The sequence below is a fragment of the Trichomycterus rosablanca genome, chromosome 15 (genome assembly GCF_030014385.1).
Source record: "Trichomycterus rosablanca isolate fTriRos1 chromosome 15, fTriRos1.hap1, whole genome shotgun sequence".
In the NCBI taxonomy this organism is placed as follows: Eukaryota; Metazoa; Chordata; class Actinopteri; order Siluriformes; family Trichomycteridae; genus Trichomycterus; species Trichomycterus rosablanca.
The window spans coordinates 16,870,450-16,892,686 of NC_086002.1; the positions used below are offsets into that span (position 1 = coordinate 16,870,450).

A 22,237-nucleotide genomic window follows, 5' to 3' on the forward strand; every position below is an offset into this window, starting at 1 on the left:
GATGTCACGGTTCGCGCTGAAAAACCAAGTATTCTGTGGTGCCAGATTAGAAAGCAAGTTCGCTGTCTGGAACCTCTTTTTTTCGGTGGAAACACGCGGAACCAGTTCAAAATCAAGTTCGGGAACTGGAACGGAACCGGAACCGCGTCAAGAGCTGCACACTAGCAGCACTCTACACACACATCTGCCACCAGGGAAGGGACAGTGGGTGACCATGTCTCTCTCTCTCTCTCTCTCTCACACACACACACACACACACACGCACGCACAAACGCACACAACTAATTTTTATGACTACCTCATAACTGTAAATGTTACCATTTTTATTGTTATTATTTGCACTGTTTTTATTATTATTTTATTCTATTTTATTTTTTGGACCTGTAACTCTTTTGTATATATTTGTTCTTTCTTGTTATTTTTCTTTTTCTCTAAGCTTTGGCATTACGAATGTCCTTATTTGTCATGCCAATAAAGCTTCTTTTGAGTTTGAGTGTTCTGTCGATTTATCCTACCCAGAGCCGTAGAGAGAGAGAGTCACTTCTTGATCTCGCCGCCACGCTGTCACGTGGTTCATGTGCCCCCGAATAGTTCCAAACAGAGCCCGCGCTGTCATGTTCTCATATGGGACAGGCAGCAGTGAATGAAATATTAAACGGTAAATGTTTTATTCTTGTTTTTAAAGAGATTCAGGATGACGACTTATTGGTGTTTTAAGCGTAGTTTATTCAACAGGACATTTACATATCACATTACTATTCCGCGCGAAGTTGATAGAGTGTTATTTTGTCTATCGTAAGAAAGCGCTTGTGTTTACACTTGTGTTTACTAACGTAAATCCGTGCTTGTGAAAACTTCTGCTACCGGCATCCGAACAAAGCCGGTTTTAGTTAGTTTGTTTTGTAATTCAGCGCATAAACATCTTATTCACCCAGAATTAAAACCGCTTTCTGTCCGCACGAAGCACGTTTGTGTTTGTTTATTTTTGTAGTTCAGCGCTTAAACACCTTTGTTTTGTGGAGAGTTAAAACCGTTTTCTGTTCGTAGGAAGCGCATTCTGTTTATTTATTTTGTACACCAGCACATAAACACCGTTTTCCTTTAGAATTACAGCCGTTTTGTCCGAACGAAGCGCGTTTGTGTTGTTTGGTTGTTGGTTTTTATATTCCAGCTCATCATCGCCTGTTTCGTCCGGAATTAAAGCCGTTTTTCTGTGACTACCAGCAGAAGCGCCGGTGAAACCAACATAAACACGAACAGTCGTTGTTTTAGTACAACAAGCTATGTTATGCTTTATTTTTCACGTTAAGCGGTGTTCGTATTGTCCGGGTCACTTTTAGCACGTCATATCACACAGCTTTGCGAATATCAGTGGCAAACTGGTTTAAAATGCAATCATGTGAACTTTAAAAGATGAAAGTGCAGCGCAAATGCGGTTTTGCAGTTTCTCAAACCTCGACAATGTGACACGACCACAGATGATGTCACGGTTCGCGCTGAAAAACCAAGTATTCTGTGGTGCCAGATTAGAAAGCAAGTTCGCTGTCTGGAACCTCTTTTTTTCGGTGGAAACACGCGGAACCAGTTCAAAATCAAGTTCGGGAACTGGAACGGAACCGGAACCGCGTCAAGAGCTGCACACTAGCAGCACTCTACACACACATCTGCCACCAGGGAAGGGACAGTGGGTGACCATGTCTCTCTCTCTCTCTCTCTCTCACACACACACACACACACGCACGCACAAACGCACACAACTAATTTTTATGACTACCTCATAACTGTAAATGTTACCATTTTTATTGTTATTATTTGCACTGTTTTTATTATTATTTTATTCTATTTTATTTTTTGGACCTGTAACTCTTTTGTATATATTTGTTCTTTCTTGTTATTTTTCTTTTTCTCTAAGCTTTGGCATTACGAATGTCCTTATTTGTCATGCCAATAAAGCTTCTTTTGAGTTTGAGTGTTCTGTCGATTTATCCTACCCAGAGCCGTAGAGAGAGAGAGTCACTTCTTGATCTCGCCGCCACACTGTCACGTGGTTCATGTGCCCCCGAATAGTTCCAAACAGAGCCCGCGCTGTCATGTTCTCATATGGGACAGGCAGCAGTGAATGAAATATTAAACGGTAAATGTTTTATTCTTGTTTTTAAAGAGATTCAGGATGACGACTTATTGGTGTTTTAAGCGTAGTTTATTCAACAGGACATTTACATATCACATTACTATTCCGCGCGAAGTTGATAGAGTGTTATTTTGTCTATCGTAAGAAAGCGCTTGTGTTTACACTTGTGTTTACTAACGTAAATCCGTGCTTGTGAAAACTTCTGCTACCGGCATCCGAACAAAGCCGGTTTTAGTTAGTTTGTTTTGTAATTCAGCGCATAAACATCTTATTCACCCAGAATTAAAACCGCTTTCTGTCCGCACGAAGCACGTTTGTGTTTGTTTATTTTTGTAGTTCAGCGCTTAAACACCTTTGTTTTGTGGAGAGTTAAAACCGTTTTCTGTTCGTAGGAAGCGCATTCTGTTTATTTATTTTGTACACCAGCACATAAACACCGTTTTCCTTTAGAATTACAGCCGTTTTGTCCGAACGAAGCGCGTTTGTGTTGTTTGGTTGTTGGTTTTTATATTCCAGCTCATCATCGCCTGTTTCGTCCGGAATTAAAGCCGTTTTTCTGTGACTACCAGCAGAAGCACCGGTGAAACCAACATAAACATCAACTTCAACTCATCCTCTAAAGCTAAGTACTTTTCTCTATTATTATAATGGCCCCAGCAGGAGCTTTATATCCCTGTTCCGTGTGCAACATGTTCAGTTATTCCTTCTCCGTGTTTAGTGATAACTTTATATGTGATAAGTGTAGATTAGTTGTTAGTCTGACGGAGAAGATCTCAGTGTTAGAAAGGCGCATTCGGGCATTAGAACAGACTACTACTAGTGAGTGCTTAGATACAGCTGTAGTAGTCCCAAATGCCAGCAGTCCAGGTACAGAACCCCAGACTCCGGCATTAGAGCCCTCACAGCGGGGCGACTGGGTGACGTCTCGGCGACATAGTCGTAGGGCAAAGCACCGACCATCTCAGTTGCACGTGTCCAACAGGTTTTCCCCACTCAGTGACCCACCCGCTGAGAAGCCTGTTAATGTAAGTGCTCTGGTTATAGGAGATTCTCAGCTCCGACACGTGCGTATTGCAACCCCCATAGAGACACCAGCAACCATAGTCACTTGTATTCCAGGGGCCAGGGCGCCTGACATCAGAGCAAATCTAAAAGTGCTGGCTAATGCTAATCGTAGATTTTCGAAGATTGTTATCCACGTCGGCACTAATGATGTTCATTTACGGCAGTCTGAGGTTACTAGGAATAATGTTAAAGAGGTGTGTAAGTTAGCTAGGTCGATGTCCGAGGCAGTAGTGTGCTCTGGCCCCTTACCGATTCGACCCAGTGGCGAAACCTACAGCAGGTTGTTGTCGCTGAACCGCTGGATGTCTAAATGGTGCTCAGAAAACTGCATTGATTTTGTAGATAACTGGTCCACCTTTGAGGGAAGGCCTGGTCTTTTGAAGCGGGATGGTGTCTGTGGTGACAGAATTCCAAAATTACACAATTACACTATAATGAGACACTTAGAGTCAGAGCTGAAGTTAGTAAGAAGATGATAGTTTATTCTCTGCAGAGGATCCAAACAGTCAGCAAAGTGTATGCAGGCTGAAGGACCAAAAAACATTCTTTGTAATGTTTTTTATAGATAGAGGTTCAACCCATATAGATAAGAGCAATGATGTTGTTAAACTGTTAACTTGCTATCAAACAGAAGTGGAATATTCTGTTCTAGTACATCGTGTTCATTTCACATATTCAGTAGCTTAAACAGTATAAACAAACTTATTCAAGGTTCGAGTTTCAGTGACAAAAAACTTAATTTTTTCTTCCACGACAACTCCTCCCCATGTCACTTGGACACTCGAAACCTTCTACATTCTGAGGAAAAAGAATAAAAAAAATAAATAAAATAAAATAAAAAAATAAAAAATAAAAAATAAAAAATATAATCAGGTAAATAAATGAGATCAGCATAATGGTGGAGTGTGAGAGCGAAAAACCCAACTGGCAGTCAAAACTTTCAAAAGATACGTTCTTTTACCAACTAGAAGGGAAAACTCTCTCACGGTCCATCTGCCTATGCGACCACTTAAGGTACTCCACCGAATACTACATAGGATAAACAAACACATTAGAAACAAACGGAAAATAGAAAAAATTCACATGAATACAGAACACAGAGAAGTACATCCATCATTACATGTTTATCACTTTCTGCAATGACTTCATTTACTCTGTATACTATTTTCACCTTAGGTTTCACTGTATTGAATTATTTGTCTGTTGCACTTCAATATCACCAAATTCCTTTAACGCGATCTTTTCCCATCCAGGTGGAGGAGGAGAAGTAAAATCTACCTCTTTCTCCAAGTCCAATTCTCCCTCACTGTTAGCATATTGCCAAAATATGTTAGTCTTTGGATCTCTAAGTCCAGTGTTTATCTCTGGCTTTTCTTGTGTGCAGATCCATACCGCTGTCCAGATAGATGCAGCCATCATGATGAAAGCGACTGCAAGCGACCTTCGCCATGGTGAAATGTGAGGTTACTCTGGAGTAGGAGCCTTTTTGCAATGTGAGTTGTGGATCCAAGTGTCCCTCTCAGCAATCTTTACTGCAGTGTGAGTAACCAACAACACCTGGAATGGTCCTTGCCAGCGATCAGCTTTCCAGTTAGCCCTCTTGTAGACCTTAGTCAGGATCCAGTCTCCTGGTTGTACAGTGTGTCCCGTCACTGCCGGACTAGGTAAAGACTCCTTCACCCTCCTGTGCACATCAGACAACACAGAACACAGCGTTGCACAATATCTGTGCATGTGATCGTCTTCTAGGGCTAATGTGTCCCTTTTGGGAGCACATCCCGTGTTTGGTGGCCGTCCGAACATTATTTCAAACGGCGAGAGTTTTGTTCTTGATGACACTCTCTGTCTCAAACTCATACAGACTAATGGAAGGGCTTCCACCCAATTTAACCCTGTCTCCTGACAGACCTTAATCCATTTTTGTTTAATTGTGCCATTTGTTCTCTCTACCAAACCTGCACTCTGTGGATGATAAGCGCAGTGTTTGTGCAATGGCATGCCAATCACATCACTAATGTGTGTCAGGATTTTTCCCACAAAGGAGGGTCCATTGTCCAAGGATATTTTCCTAGGAATACCAAATCTAGGAATAATCTCTCTCATCAGGATTTTGGCTACCGTTAGTGTGTCCTGATGAGTTGTTGGGTAGGCTTCCACCCATTTGGAGAACATGTCAACGATCACAAGCACATACTTCTTTTTCTGACATGGTGTCAATTCAATGAAATCCATTTGTAAGTGATCAAATGGCATATCAGGTTCTGGATGTCCGTGTGTGTGGGTTTTTTTGAACTGCACCTGCTGAATTTACCTTCAGGCAGGTTAAACACTTTTTTGAAAAAGTTTGTGAGTAATTTGAGAAGCCTTTAACAAACCACTGTTGTCCAACTGCATCCACCACTCCTCCCCTCGAACAATGGTCCACACCATGGGCCATTTTCGCAAAATAAGGAAAGTAATAGGAAGGTAGACATGGTTTGTTATCAGGGCCTTTCCAAATCTTCCCATTAAACGTACACCCCGAACTACGCCAGGCTTTTACATCCTTGGCTGTTCTAGCCTGTTGAATCTCATCAACAGTCACGTCCTGAGGTTCAATGACTGTTGCTTGTATTGAAAAGTAAGTCGGGTCTCTAGCAGCTTTTTTTGCAGCTGCATCAGCTCGTGCATTGCCCTGTGCTTCAGGGGACGAGCCGTTTGTGTGTGCACGAACATGTACCACTGCAACTTGTTTAGGTAGTAAAACGGCATCCAGAAGAGCTGACACAAGAGTGTGGTGTGCAATCGCCTTACCTGATGACGTTAGGAAGTTTCTTTGCTTCCACAATGTCCCAAAGCTGTGAACAACCCCAAAACTAGTCTGTGTAAATGGTTACGGTATGGCCTGCTGCAAATTTACACGCCTCCGTGAGAGCTACAAGCTCAGCTGCTTGTGCAGAGTAAGAAGAAGGCAGGCTACCTGTAATCAAAGAGTCAGTCAAAGTCACAACAGCAAAACCAGTTTTAGTCACGCCCATGGGATCCTTGTAGCTAGATCCATCAACATACAGGATTAAATCAGCATTATCGAGAGGCACATCTTTTAAATCAGGCCTAGGTGAACAGACAAGATCCAATGTGTGCAGACAGTCATGGGGTTCTCCTTCCTGTTCTGTGGGAAGGAGAGTAGCTGGGTTCAGAACAGTGCATCGTTTTACTGTCACATTTGGCATTTCTGTCAGAAGTGTGTGATAACGCAGCCATCTCGCTGCACTAAGATGAGATGTCTGTTTTTCTAACAGAATCATAGATACTGCGTGCGGAACATGAAGGGTAATGTCAGCATAACCCACTATCTCTCTAGAAGATATGATAGCCTTTTCAGCTGCTGCTACAGCGCGTAAACAATATGGGTAGCCTTGAGCCACTGTGTCGAGTTTACCACTAAAATAAGCCACAGGCCTCAGTTTGTTTCCATGTTCCTGTAACAGAACAGAAGTCATATATCCTTGTTTTTCGTCCACAAATTGTTCAAACCGTTTCTCAGGGTTTGGCAAAGCCAGGACAGGAGAGTTTTGTAGAGCTATTTTTAGATTTACAAACGACTCCTCCCCTTCGGGAGTCCACTGGACTTTAGAAGAAGCCACTAAATTCTTTTTGTGTGCCATATCATGCAGCGGTGAAGACACCTGGGCATAATGTGGTATCCACATTCTACAGTATCCTGTCATACCGAGAAATGAAAGCAATTGCTTCTTTGTGGTTGGTCTCGGAATGTGTACAATAGCAGAAATTCTCTTAGCACTTAAAGACTTCCCTTTTTCTGACAGAGTGTGACCCAAGTATGTGACTGTTGATTGCACAAGCTGCATCTTGTCTTTGTCCACTCTGTGTCCATTCTGGGCTAAAAAATGAAGCAAAGAGATAGTATCAGTCACACAGGTATCATAATCAGGCGAACAGATCAATAGATCATCAACATATTGTAGAAGAACGCTGCAGCCTGAAAAAGAAAACTTAGACAGGTTATCTTTCAGTGCAGCGTTGAAGAATGATGGGGACTCAGCATACCCCTGTGGAGCACGAGTAAACGTATATAGTTTTCCATGAAAAGAAAAAGCAAACCAAAATTGAGAGTGTTTGTGCAATTTCAGACTGAAAAACGCATTTGCAAGATCGATCACAGAAAACCATTTTGAGGTTTCAGGGACTTGACTCAAAATGGTGTGTGGATTTGGAACTTCTGGTGCTCGAGCATGAATGGCCTTGTTTACTGCTTGCAAGTCTTGCACGAATCTCCACTGAGCAGGTTTACCCGGGATAGTGGCTTTTTTTACTGGCCAGATAGGAGAGCGACAAGGTGAGTCTGGACATTCTACTATAATCCCTCTCTCCAACAAACTGTTGAAGACAGGGGTTATACCTTCAAGGGCCTCTTTCTTTAGAGGATATTGGACAGTGCATGGTCTGTAATCACCTTTGGGTGATATGACTAACTCGGGTGCACCCTTCATGAGACCTACGTCATATTTATCTTTTGACCACAGCCATGGTTCGATTGAATCCAAGAAATCAGCTTGATTTACTAAATTTACATGCTGTGAAAAAAGAGAAACCTCAGCCTGTGCTGAGAAATTTTGATCTACAAGCACTTTGTGTACTTTAGAGCTTTCTGAATATTCCCAGTTATCAAATTCACAAGGCTGCCAATCAGAAATTTTTAGGCAGCATAAAATAAATTTAGACATGTCTTTCCACTGTGTATGTTTTTCCTTTGCTAGAGAAATGTAAGGCACATCCCCTTTGAACCAATTATTCTGATCAGGTGCTAGATATACTGTACAGCCGGCCCACTGTTCACCCACGAACAATGTTTTTACAGAGATTGACTCACTATCTCTGTTTTGAAACAAACACATTTGTTCCATATCAACAGGAAAAGGTTCAACACCCGCAGTACAGTGCAGATCATTCACATCCTTAACAATGTCATAATTTGACTTTAATTCACACAGAATGGATAACCAGAAATTTGAGTATTCTAAACGCCATCCCATCCAGACGCGTGTAGAACTGGAAGGGATTTGGGGTAAATTTAGCGTGGTTATATCAATTCCCTCTGTCGTACAAGATCATTTTAATCCTAACTTACACATTAGGTCCCTAGCCAAGAGATTTACAGGACAGGTTGGCGATAGCAGGAAGGCATGTTGTAGAGTCGTGTTACTATCAGCATAGTAACACAGCAGCTCGTCAGTGAAAGATTCACTCAAAGGAACCCCACCCGCTCCTACTACAAATGTTTTTCTTCCTGATAATCGCGGCTCAGACTGTAGAGCTCCCGTTTTTAACACAGAAATAGTAGCACCACTGTCTACTAGAAATGGGACAATCTGATCTGCAATTCTTAATTCAAGTGTGGGCAAAGCAGAGGGTTTTGTCAGTATCATTTGATAATTTAGAACAGTCTTACCGGATTCTTGGTGTCTGGTGGATGTGATGTTCATTCCCTGTACCCTTCATTCCACCTCCTCCTCCTCAAATTGTTCGTCTCGGACATTGTCCTTTTTTAGGGCAGTTTCTAGCAATGTGCCCAAGTTGGTTGCAGTTATAACACTTGTACTTTGAGAAATCCTTTTCGCCATCTGGACCTGACTTTCCTTTTCCTTTTTGTTTTCCCTTTCCTCGACCTCGACCTCGTCCACGTCCGAAACCACCTTTTGCAGCTTCTAAAACTGCGCATTGAAGCTGATGCTCTTTTCTTTCTCTGTCTTCCTTACTTCTCTGTTTCTTTTCATTCAGTCTCTTTTCAACATGTACCGCAAATGCCAAGATTGTTTGGAGTCTTCCAGTTTCTGCTTCTACACAGTCGTCTCTCACTTTCTTCTGAATCTCAATTCTCAGACCGCTCAGGAATCGTTCCTTCAAGTGGCTTTCCCAGGCTGAGAGGACTAGACCAGGATAATCCTCTGGTTTGTCAATCCCGCAATGAGCTTCATGCACAGCCTCAAGTCTGTGGAGAAAATCGTTGACATGCTCCCCTTCCATCTGTCTGGTTTGAGACAGTTTTGTGAGATCCAGTCTAACTGGAAATCCTTTTTCGATTCTGTTGCACAGGTTTGTATACTCAGTCTGAAATCTGCCTCCCACTGTGGCATCATAAAAGATATCAGTAGTAAGAGGTAGTGGCCCTTGGACTTTTGTCCAGTCCAGCTTGAGTTTGCATGCACATGCTCTTGCCAGTTCATTGATGGATGGCTTCCAACCCTCAACAAACAGTCTCAGTTTTCCCACAAACTTTGGTCCTCCCTCAGAAATGGGTGGAAGATCTTCACACACAGTTCTGATATCATCCATAGTCCATGGTCTGAAAATAAATAAATCACTTCATGCACAGATCTGAAAACGATTTAAACTTTTTCCTGATAATGAAATTGCACATTAACATTGCACAATGCAGTTTAAGCGTCAGACAAGCTTAATGAAGTCATATATGTACAGTTTTGAAGTGTTTTGATAATTTTGTACTTTCCTGTTACTTTTTTGATAGTGATAGCACAATGCACTTTCAGCCACAGACAAAGCTCAGTGAAGCGCTTTTGACACAATTCTGATGTTTGTTAGTGTTTTTTTACATTTCACAATATTACTTTACATTACACAATATTACTTTGTTAACAGTGACATTGCACAATGCATTTTCAGCGTTAGACAAGCTCAAATAGGCGCTTTAAGCACAGTTCTGAGGTTTTTTTTTAGTGTTTTTGGACATTCCTGTCAATTTGTTGATTGTGACAATTTACAATGCACTTTCAGCCAAAGACAAGTTCAATGAAGCGCTTTTGACACAATTCTGAAGTGTATTAGTGTTTTTCTACATTTTTGTAACATCGTTCATAGTGAACCTGCAATGTCTTCTCGGCGTCAGAGGATCTCAACAAAGTTCTTTAAGCACAGTTCTGAGGTGTATTAGTGTTTTTTTACATCACACAACCGTCAGACAAGCGCAAATAGGTGCTTCAAGCACAGTTTTGAAGTTTTTTTTGTGTTTTTGGACATTCCTGTCATTTTGTTGATTGTGACGACTTACAATGCATTTTCAGTGTCAGACAAGCTCAACGCATAATATATATGTGGTGTGTTATTTAGTTTAAAAGTGTATTTTAATCATCAGAGTAGTTAAAAATATCACTTCATGTTCAGAGTCAGACAAGCTCAAAGAAGCACATTAAGCACATTTCTCAAGTGTTTAATTGTTTTGAATTTTAAAGTTATTTTCTTGACAGTGACATTGCACAATGCATTCTTAGCGTCTGTCAACCTTGAAAAAGCACTTTCATCACAGTTCGCATTTTTGGTAGTTACAATTTACAATGCATTTTCAGTGTCAGAAAATCTCAGCGAAGCTCTTTAAGCACAACTTTGTTTACAGTGTATTTTAATCATCAGATTAGCTTAAATAAATCACTTCATGCACAGTTCTAAAACGTTTTAATTTTTTTGTTCTTTCCTGATAATGACATTCTTGATAATGAAATAATGAAATAATGAAATGAAAATGAAAATGAAATAATGACATAATGACATTTCATTATCAGTGTCAGACAATCTCAAAAAAAGTGATTTAATCACAGATCTGTATTGTTTTTGCATACTTCTATTACTGTCTTGGCATTGACATTAAACAATGTTTTCTCAGCGTCAGATAAGCTCAATGAAGCGCTTTTTGCACAGTTCTGAAGTGTTTTGGAGTTTTGGTATCTACCTGTTACATTTTAGTGACAATGCAAAATGCTTTTTCATTGTAAGACAAAATCAAAAAAGCGCTTTTTGCACAGTTCTGAATTCTATTAATTTTTTTTTAAACATTCCTGTTATTTTGATGATAGTAAAATTCTTTTTTAATAGAGCGCTTTTGACTGACTTCTGAAGTCTGTTAGTGTTTTTGAACATTCTGTTCATAGTGAACCTGCACAAAGCGTTTTCATCGTCAGACAAGCTCAAGTGTTTTGGTGTTTTTGTACAGTCCTCTTACTTTATTGACAGTGCATTGCATTGCACAATGCATTTGCAATGTCAGACAAGCTCGGAGAAGTGGTTTAAGCACAGTTATGAAGTGATGTTATGTTTATGATTCATGTAAAAAAAACACTAACAAACTTCAGAATTGTGTCAAAAGCGTTTCACTGAGCTTGTCTGTGGCTGAAAGTGCATTGTGCTATGTCACTATCAAAAAAGTAACAGGAAAGTACAAATTTATCAAAACACTTCAAAACTGTACATATATCACTTCATTAAGCTTGTCTGACGCTGAAACTGCATTGTGCAATGTCAATGTGCAATGTCATTATCAGGAAAAAATTTAAATCGTTTTAGAACTGTGCAGGAAGTGATTTATTTGATCTAATCTGATGACTAAAATACACTGTAAACAAAGTTGTTCTTAAAGAGCTTCGCTGAGATTTTCTGACACTGAAAATTCATTGTAAATTGTAACTACCAAAAAAGATAACAGGGATGTTCAAAAACAATAAAACACTTTAGAAACGTGCTTAACACGCTTCTTTGAGCTTGTCTGATGCTGAAAATGCATTATGCAATATCAACAAAATAAAAGGAATGTCCAAAACAATTAAACACTTCAGAATAGTTCTAAAAACGCTTATATAGTCTTGTCTCGCTGAAAATGCATTGTGCAATGTAATTTTTAGGAATGTATAAAAACACTAAATCTCTTCAGTGATTTTTTTTAAACTTCGTTGATAATTAAACTACACTAGTTTACTAAATAAACAAGCACAGATATGTGCTTCTTTGAGCTTTGTACTGGAAAGTACAAAAACATCAAAACATTTCCGAACTGTGCAAAGAGCGCGGCATTGAGCTTGTCTGACGCAGAGGATGTATTGAGCAATGTGACTGTTAAGAAAGTAACTTTAATACTGTATTCAAAACAATTAAACACTTGAGAAATGTGCTTAAAGGATTCTTTGAGCTTGTCTGTCTCTGAACATGAAGTTATATTTTTAAGTACTCTGATGATTTAATTACACTTTTATACTAAATAACACACCACATATATATTATGCGTTGAGCTTGTCTGACACTGAAAATGCATTGTAAATCGTCACAATCAACAAAATGAAAAGAATGTCCAAAAACACTAAAAACAACTTCAGAACTGTGCTTGAAGCACCTATTTGCGCTTGTCTGATGCTTGTGTGATGTAAAAAACACTAATACACCTCAGAACTGTGCTTAAAGAACTTTTTTGAGATCCTCTGTCGCCGAGAATACATCGCAGGTTCACTATGAACGATGTTACAAAAATGTAGAAAAACACTAATACACTTCAGAATTGTGTCAAAAGCGCGTGATTGAGCTTGTCTGTGGCTGAAAGTGCATTGTAAATTGTCACAATCAACAAATTGACAGGAATGTCCAAAAACACTAAAAAACCCTCAGAACTGTGCTTAAAGCGCCTATTTGAGCTTGTCTGATGCTGAAACTGCATTATGCAATGTCACTGTTAACAAAGTAATATTGTGTAATGTAAAGTAATATTGTGAAATGTAAAAAAACACTAACAAACTTCAGAATTGTGTCAAAAGCGTTTCACTGAGCTTGTCTGATGCTGAAACTGCATTGTGCAATGTCAAAGTGCAATGTCATTATCAGGAAAACATTTTAATAGTTTTAGAACTGTGCATGAAGTGATTTTTTTGAGCTAATCTGATGACTAAAATACACTGTAAACAAAGTTGTTCTTAAAGAGCTTCGCTGAGATTTTCTGACACTGAAAATGCATTGCAAATTGTAACTACCAAAAAAGAAATGTTCAAAAACAATAAAACACTTTAGAAACGTGCTTAAAACGCTTCTTTGAGCTTGTCTGACGCTGAGAATGCATTATGCAATATCAACAAAATAAAAGGAATGTCCAAAACAATAAAACGCTTCAGAATTGTTCTAAAAACGCTTACATAGTCTTGTCTCGCTGAAAATGCATTGTGCAATGTAATTTTTAGGAAAGTATAAAAACACTAAATCTCTTCAGACTGATAATTAAACTACACTAGTTTACTAAATAAACAAGCACAGATATGTGCTTAAAGTGCTTCTTTGAGCTTTGTACTGGAAAGTACAAAAACATTTCCGAACTGTGCAAAGAGCGCTGCATTGAGCTTGTCTGACGCTGAGGATGTATTGAGCAATGTCACTGTCAAGAAAGTAACTTTAATATTCAAAACAATTAAACATTTGAGAAATGTGATTAAAACGCTTCTTTGAGCTTGTCTGACTCTGAACATGAAGTGATATTTTTAACTACTCTGATGATTAAAATACACTTTTATACTAAATAACACACCACATATATATTATGCGTTGAGCTTGTCTGACACTGAAAATGCATTGTAAATCGTCACAATCAACAAAATTAAAGGAATGTCCAAAAACACTAAAAAAAACTTCAGAACTGTGCTTGAAGCACCTATTTGCGCTTGTCTGACGCTTGTGTGATATAAAAAACACTAATACACCTCAGAACTGTGCTTAAAGAACTTTTTTGAGATCCTCTGACGCCGAGAATACATCGCAAGTTCAATATGAACGATGTTACAAAAATGTAGAAAAACACTAATACACTTCAGAATTGTGTCAAAAGCGCTTCATTAAGCTTGTCTGATGCTGAAACTGCATTGTGCAATGTCAATGTGCAATTCAAAAACAATAAAACACTTTAGAAACGTGCTTAAAATGCTTCTTTTAGCTTGTCTGATGCTGAGAATGCATTATGCAATATCAACAAAATAAAAGGAATGTCCAAAACAATTAAACGCTTTAGAATTGCTCTAAAAACGCTTATACAGTCTTGTCTCGCTGAAAATGCATTGTGCAATGTAATTTTTAGGAAAGTATAAAAAAACACTAAATCTCTTCAGAAGTGATTTTTTTAAACTTCTTTGATAATTAAACTACACTAGTTTACTAATTAAACAAGCACAGATTTGAAACAAGCACATTTTAAATGCTTCTTTGAGCTTTGTACTGGAAAGTACAAAAACATTTCCGAACTGTGCAAAGAGCGCTGCATTGAGCTTGTCTGACGCTGAGGATGTATTGAGCAATGTCACTGTCAAGAAAGTAACTTTAATATTCAAAACAATTAAACATTTGAGAAATGTGATTAAAACGCTTTTTTGAGCTTGTCTGACTCTGAACATGAAGTGATATTTTTAACTACTCTGATGATTAAAATACACTTTTATACTAAATAACACACCACATATATATTATGCGTTGAGCTTGTCTGACACTGAAAATGCATTGTAAATCGTCACAATCAACAAAATGAAAGGAATGTCCAAAAACACTAAAAAAAACTTCAGAACTGTGCTTGAAGCACCTATTTGCGCTTGTCTGACGCTTGTGTGATATAAAAAACACTAATACACCTCAGAACTGTGCTTAAAGAACTTTTTTGAGATCCTCTAATGCCGAGAATACATTGCAAGTTCAATATGAACGATGTTACAAAAATGTAGAAAAACACTAATACACTTCAGAATTGTGTCAAAAGCGCTTCATTAAGCTTGTCTGACGCTGAAACTGCATTGTGCAATGTCAATGTGCAATTCAAAAACAAAAAAACACTTTAGAAACGTGCTTAAAATGCTTCTTTTAGCTTGTCTGATGCTGAGAATGCATTATGCAATATCAACAAAATAAAAGGAATGTCCAAAACAATTAAACGCTTTAGAATTGCTCTAAAAACGCTTATATAGTCTTGTCTCGCTGAAAATGCATTGTGCAATGTAATTTTTAGGAAAGTATAAAAAAACACTAAATCTCTTCAGAAGTGATTTTTTTAAACTTCTTTGATAATTAAACTACACTAGTTTACTAAATAAACAAGCACAGATTTGAAACAAGCACATTTTAAATGCTTCTTTTAGCTTTGTACTGGAAAGTACAAAAACATTTCCGAACTGTGCAAAGAGCGCTGCATTGAGCTTGTCTGACGCTGAGGATGTATTGAGCAATGTCACTGTCAAGAAAGTAACTTTAATATTCAAAACAATTAAACACTTGAGAAATGTGCTTAAAACACTTCTTTGAGCTTTTCTGACTCTGAACATGAAGTGATATTTTTAACTACTCTGATGATTAAAATACACTTTTATACTAAATAACACAAAACATATATATTATGCGTTGAGCTTGTCTGACACTGAAAATGCATTGTAAATCGTCACAATCAACAAAATGAAAGGATTGTCCAAAAACACTAAAAAAAACTTCAGAACTGTGCTTGAAGCACCTATTTGCGCTTGTCTGACGCTCGTGTGATATAAAAAACACTAATACACCTCAGAACTGTGCTTAAAGAACTTTTTTGAAATCCTCCGACGCCGAGAATACATCGCAGGTTCAATATGAACGATGTTACAAAAATGTAGAAAAACACTAATACGCTTCAGAATTGTGTCAAAAGCGCTTCATTGAGCTTGTCTGTGGCTGAAAGTGCATTGTAAATTGTCACAATCAACAAATTGATAGGAATGTCCAAGAACACTAAAAAACTTTCAGAACTGTGCTTAAAGCGCCTATTTGAGCCTTTCTGACGCTGAAATTGCATTGTGCAATGTCACTGTTAACAAAGTAATATTGTGTAATGTAAAAAAACACTAAAAACTTTCAGAAATGTGTCAAAAGTGCTTCACTGAGCTTGTCTGTGGCTGAAAGTGCATTGTGCTATGTCACTATCAAATAAGTAACAGGAAAGTACAAAATTATCAAAACACTTCAAAACTATACATTTTGTACATACTGTACATATATATATACTTTTTTAAGCTTGTCTGACGCTGAAACTGCATTGTGCAATGTCAATGTGCAATGTCATTATCAGGAAAAAATTTAAATCGTTTTAGAACTGTGCATGAAGTGATTTATTTGAGCTAATCTGATGACTAAAATACAATGTAAAACAAAGATGTTCTATTGATAATTAAACTACAATAGTTTACTAAATAAACAAGCACAGATACAGTGTATCACAAAAGTGAGTACACCCCTCACATTTCTGCAAATATTTCATTATATCTTTTCATGGGACAACACTATAGACATGAAACTTGGATATAACTTAGAGTAGTCAGTGTACAGCTTGTATAGCAGTGTAGATTTACTGTCTTCTGAAAATAACTCAACACACAGCCATTAATGTCTAAATGGCTGGCAACATAAGTGAGTACACCCCACAGTGAACATGTCCAAATTGTGCCCAAATGTGTCGTTGTCCCTCCCTGGTGTCATGTGTCAAGGTCCCAGGTGTAAATGGGGAGCAGGGCTGTTAAATTTGGTGTTTTGGGTACAATTCTCTCATACTGGCCACTGGATATTCAACATGGCACCTCATGGCAAAGAACTCTCTGAGGATGTGAGAAATAGAATTGTTGCTCTCCACAAAGATGGCCTGGGCTATAAGAAGATTGCTAACACCCTGAAACTGAGCTACAGCATGGTGGCCAAGGTCATACAGCGGTTTTCCAGGACAGGTTCCACTCGGAACAGGCTTTGCCAGGGTCGACCAAAGAAGTTGAGTCCACGTGTTCGGCGTCATATCCAGAGGTTGCCTTTAAAAAATAGACACATGAGTGCTGCCAGCATTGCTGCAGAGGTTGAAGACGTGGGAGGTCAGCCTGTCAGTGCTCAGACCATACGCCGCACACTGCATCAACTCGGTCTGCATGGTCGTCATCCCAGAAGGAAGCTGACGCACAAGAAAGCCCGCAAACAGTTTGCTGAAGACAAGCAGTCCAAGAACATGGATTACTGGAATGCCCTGTGGTCTGACGAGACCAAGATAAACTTGTTTGGCTCAGATGGTGTCCAGCATGTGTGGCGGCGCCCTGGTGAGAAGTACCAAGACAACTGTATCTTGCCTACAGTCAAGCATGGTGGTGGTAGCATCATGGTCTTGGGCTGCATGAGTGTTGCTGGCACTGGGGAGCTGCAGTTCATTGAGGGAAACATGAATTCCAACATGTACTGTGACATTCTGAAACAGAGCATGATCCCCTCCCTTCGAAAACCTCCAAGATGACAACTGCCTTGCTGAGGAAGCTGAAGGTAAAGGTGATGGACTAAACCCAATTGAGCACCTGTGGCGCATCCTCAAGTGGAAGGTGGAGGAGTTCAGGGTGTCTAACATCCACCAGCTCCGTGATGTCATCATGGAGGAGTGGAAGAGGATTCCAGTAGCAACCTGTGCAGCTCTGGTGAATTCCATGCCCAGGAGGGTTAAGGCAGCTGGATAATAATGGTGGTCACACAAAATATTGACACTTTGGGCACAATTTGGACATGTTCACTGTGGGGTGTACTCACTTATGTTGCCAGCCAGTTAGACATTAATGGCTGTGTGTTGAGTTATTTTCAGAAGACAGTAAATCTACACTGCTATACAAGTTGTACACTGACTACTCTAACTTATATCCAAGTTTTATTTCTATAGTGTTGTCCCATGAAAAGATATAATAAAATATTTGCATAAATGTGAGGGGTGTACTCACTTTTGTGATACACTGTATGTGCTTCTTTGAGCTTTGTTTTGGAAAGTACAAAAACATCAAAACATTTCCGAACTGTGCAAAGAGCGCTGCATTAAGCTTGTCTGACGCTGAGGATGTATTGAGCAATGTCACTGTCAAGAAAATAACTTTAATATTCAAAACAATTAAACACTTGAAAAATGTGATTAAAAGCGCTTCATTAAGCTTGTCTGACGCTGAAACTGCATTAAGCAATGTCAATGTGCAATGTCATTATCAGGAAAACATTTAAATCGTTTTAGAACTGTGCATGAAGTGATTTATTTGAGCTAATCTGATGACTAAAATACAATGTAAAACAAAGTTGAACAGAACTGTGCTTAAAGCGCCTATTTGAGCCTTTCTGACGCTGAAACTGCATTGTGCAATGTCACTGTTAACAAAGTAATATTGTGTAATGTAAAGTAATGTTGTGAAATGTAAAAAAACACTAACAAACTTCAGAATTGTGTCAAAGGCGTTTCTCTGAGCTTGTCTGTGGCTGAAAGTGCATTGTGCTATGTCACTATCAAAAAAGTAACAGGAAAGTACAAAATTATCAAAACACTTAAAAACTGTACATATATCACTTCATTAAGCTTGTCCGACGCTGAAACTGCATTGTGCAATGTCAATGTGCAATGTCATTATCAGGAAAACATTTAAATCGTTTTAGAACTGTGCATGAAGTTATTTATTTGATCTAATCTGATGACTTAAATACACTGTAAACAAAGTTGTTCTTAAAGAGCTTCGCTGAGATTTTCTGACACTGAAAATGCATTGTAAATTGTAACTACCAAAAAAGGTAACAGGAATGTTCAAAAACAATAAAACACTTTAGAAACGTGCTTAAAACGCTTCTTTGAGCTTGTCTGATGCTGAGAAAGCATTATGCAATATCAACAAAATAAAAGGAATGTCCAAAACAATAAAACGTTTCAGAATTGTTCTAAAAACGCTTATATAGTCTTGTCTCGCTGAAAATGCATTGTGCAATGTAATTTTTAGGAAAGTATAAAAACACTAAATCTCTTCAGACCGGTGCATGAAGTGATTTTTTTAAACTTCTTTGATAAATGAACTACACTAGTTTACTAAATAAACAAGCACAGATATGTGCTTAAAGTGCTTCTTTGAGCTTTGTACTGGAAAGTACAAAAACATTTCCGAACTGTGCAAAGTGCGCTGCATTGAGCTTGTCTGATGCTGAGGATGTATTGAGCAATGTCACTGTCAAGAAATTAATTTTAATATTCAAAACAATTAAACACTTGAAAAATGTGCTTAAAACGCTTCTTTGAGCTTGTCTGACTCTGAACATGAAGTGATATTTTTAACTACTCTGATGATTAAAATACACTTTTATACTAAATAACACACCACATATATATTATGCGTTGAGCTTGTCTGACACTGAAAATGCATTGTAAATCGTCACAATCAACTAAATGACAGGAATGTCCAAAAACACTAAAAAAAACTTCAGAACTGTGCTTAAAGCACCTATTTGTGCTTGTCTGACGCTTGTGTGATATAAAAAACACTAAAACACCTTAGAACTGTGCTTAAAGAACTTTTTTGAGATCCTCTGATGCCGAGAATACATCGCAGGTTCAATATGAACGATGTTACAAAAATGTAGATAAACACTAATACGCTTCAGAATTGTGTCAAAAGCGCTTCATTGAGCTTGTCTGTGGCTGAAAGTGCATTGTAAAATGTCAATGCGCAATGTCATTATCAGGAAAAAATTTAAATCGTTTTAGAACTGTGCATGAAGTGATTTATTTGAGCTAATCTGATGACTAAAATACACTGTAAACAAAGTTGTTCTTAAAAAGCTTCGCTGAGATTTTCTGACACTGAAAATGCATTGTAAATTGTAACTACCAAAAAAGGTAACAGGAATGTTCAAAAACAATAAAACACTTTAGAAACGTGCTTAAAACGCTTCTTTGAGCTTGTCTGACGCTGAGAATGCATTATGCAATATCAACAAAATAAAAGGAATGTCCAAAACAATAAAACGTTTCAGAATTGTTCTAAAAACGCTTATATAGTCTTGTCTCGCTGAAAATGCATTGTGCAATGTAATTTTTAGGAAAGTATAAAAACACTAAATCTCTTCAGACCGTTTCATGAAGTGAATTTTTTAAACTTCTTTGATAATTAAACTACACTAGTTTACTAAATAAACAAGCACAGATATGTGCTTAAAGTGCTTCTTTGAGATTTGTACTGGAAAGTACAAAAACATTTCCGAACTGTGCAAAGAGCGCTGCATTGAGCTTGTCTGACGCTGAGGATGTATTGAGCAATGTCACTGTCAAGAAAGTAACTTTAATATTCAAAACAATTAAACATTTGAGAAATGTGATTAAAACGCTTCTTTGAGCTTGTCTGACTCTGAACATGAAGTGATATTTTTAACTACTCTGATGATTAAAATACACTTTTATACTAAATAACACACCACATATGTATTATGCGTTGAGCTTGGCTGACACTGAAAATGCATTGTAAATCGTCACAATCAAATAAATGAAAGGAATGTCCAAAAACACAAAAAAAAAACTTCAGAACTGTGCTTGAAGCACCTATTTGCGCTTGTCTGACGCTTGTGTGATATAAAAAAGACTAAAACACCTCAGAACTGTGCTTAAAGAACTTTTTTGAGATCCTCTGACGCCGAGAATACATCGCAGGTTCAATATGAACGATGTTACAAAAATGTAGAAAAACTCTAATACGCTTCAGAATTGTGTCAAAAGCGCTTCATTGAGCTTGTCTGTGGCTGAAAGTGCATTGTAAATTGTCACAATCAACAAATTGACAGGAATGTCCAAAAACACTAAAAAAACCATCAGAACTGTGCTTAAAGCGCCTATTTGAGCCTTTCTGACGCTGAAACTGCATTGTGCAATGTCACTGTTAACAAAGTAATATTGTGTAATGTAAAGTAATATTGTGAAATGTAAAAAAACACTAACAAACTTCAGAATTGTGTCAAAAGCGTTTCACTGAGCTTGTCTGTGGCTGAAAGTGCATTGTGCTATGTCACCATTAAAAAGTAACAGGAAAGTACAAAATTATCAAAACACTTCAAAACTGTACATATATCACTTCATTAAGCTTGTCTGACGCTGAAACTGCATTGTACAATGTCAATGTGCAATGTCATTATCAGGAAAAAATTTAAATCGTATAAGAATTGTGCATGAAGTGATATATTTGAGCTAATCTGATGACTAAAATACACTGTAAACAAAGTTGTTCTTAAAGAGCTTCGCTGAGATTTTCTGACACTGAAAATGCATTGTAAATTGTAACTACCAAATAAGGTAACAGGAATGTTCAAAAACAATAAAACACTTTAGAAACGTGCTTAAAACGCTTCTTTGAGCTTGTCTGACGCTGAGAATGCATTATGCAATATCAACAAAATAAAAGGAATGTCCAAAACAATAAAACGTTTCAGAATTGTTCTAAAAACGCTTATATAGTCTTGTCTCGCTGAAAATGCATTGTGCAATGTAATTTTTAGGAAAGTATAAAAACACTAAATCTCTTCAGACCGGTTCATGAAGTGAATTTTTTTAACTTCTTTGATAATTAAACTACACTAGTTTACTAAATTAACAAGCACAGATATGTGCTTAAAGTGCTTCTTTGAGCTTTGTACTGGAAAGTACAAAAACATTTCCGAACTGTGCAAAGAGCGCTGCATTGAGCTTGTCTGACGCTGAGGATGTATTGAGCAATGTCACTGTCAAGAAAGTAACTTTAATATTCAAAACAATTAAACATTTGAGAAATGTGATTAAAACGCTTCTTTGAGCTTGTCTGACTCTGAACATGAAGTGATATTTTTAACTACTCTGATGATTAAAATACACTTTTATACTAAATAACACACCACATATATATTATGCGTTGAGCTTGGCTGACACTGAAAATGCATTGTAAATCGTCACAATCAACTAAATGAAAGGAATGTCCAAAAACACTAAAAAAAAATCTCAGAACTGGGCTTGAAGCACCTATTTGCGCTTGTCTGACGTTTGTGTGATATAAAAAACACTAATACACCTCAGAACTGTGCTTAAAGAACTTTTTTGAGATCCTCTGACGCCGACAATACATCGCAGGTTCAATATGAACGATTTTACAAAAATGTAGAAAAACACTAATACGCTTCAGAATTGTGTCAAAAGCGCTTCATTGAGCTTGCCTGTGGCTGAAAGTGCATTGTATAATGTCAATGCGCAATGTCATTATCAGGAAATTGTTTTAAATCGTTTTAGAACTGTGCATGAAGTGATTTATTTGAGCTAATCTGATGACTAAAATACACTGTAAACAAAGTTGTTCTTAAAGAGCTTCGCTGAGATTTTCTGACACTGAAAATGCATTGTAAATTGTAACTACCAAAAAAGGTAACAGGAATGTTCAAAAACAATAA

At 37.9% G+C, this 22,237-nt stretch overlaps 1 protein-coding gene across 1 annotated transcript; it reads right to left on the minus strand.

Annotated features, from left to right (window-relative positions):
- Positions 1 to 4,738: 4,738 nt before the first annotated feature.
- Positions 4,739 to 9,537, minus strand: LOC134329410 (uncharacterized). Its single transcript, XM_063010667.1, has 2 exons — positions 8,649 to 9,537; positions 4,739 to 6,155 (listed from the first exon to the last, which is right to left on the minus strand). Exon 1 carries the CDS (start codon positions 9,530 to 9,532, stop codon positions 8,714 to 8,716), a length of 819 nt encoding a protein of 272 aa, XP_062866737.1. The 5' UTR covers positions 9,533 to 9,537; the 3' UTR covers positions 4,739 to 6,155; positions 8,649 to 8,713.
- Positions 9,538 to 22,237: the final 12,700 nt, after the last annotated feature.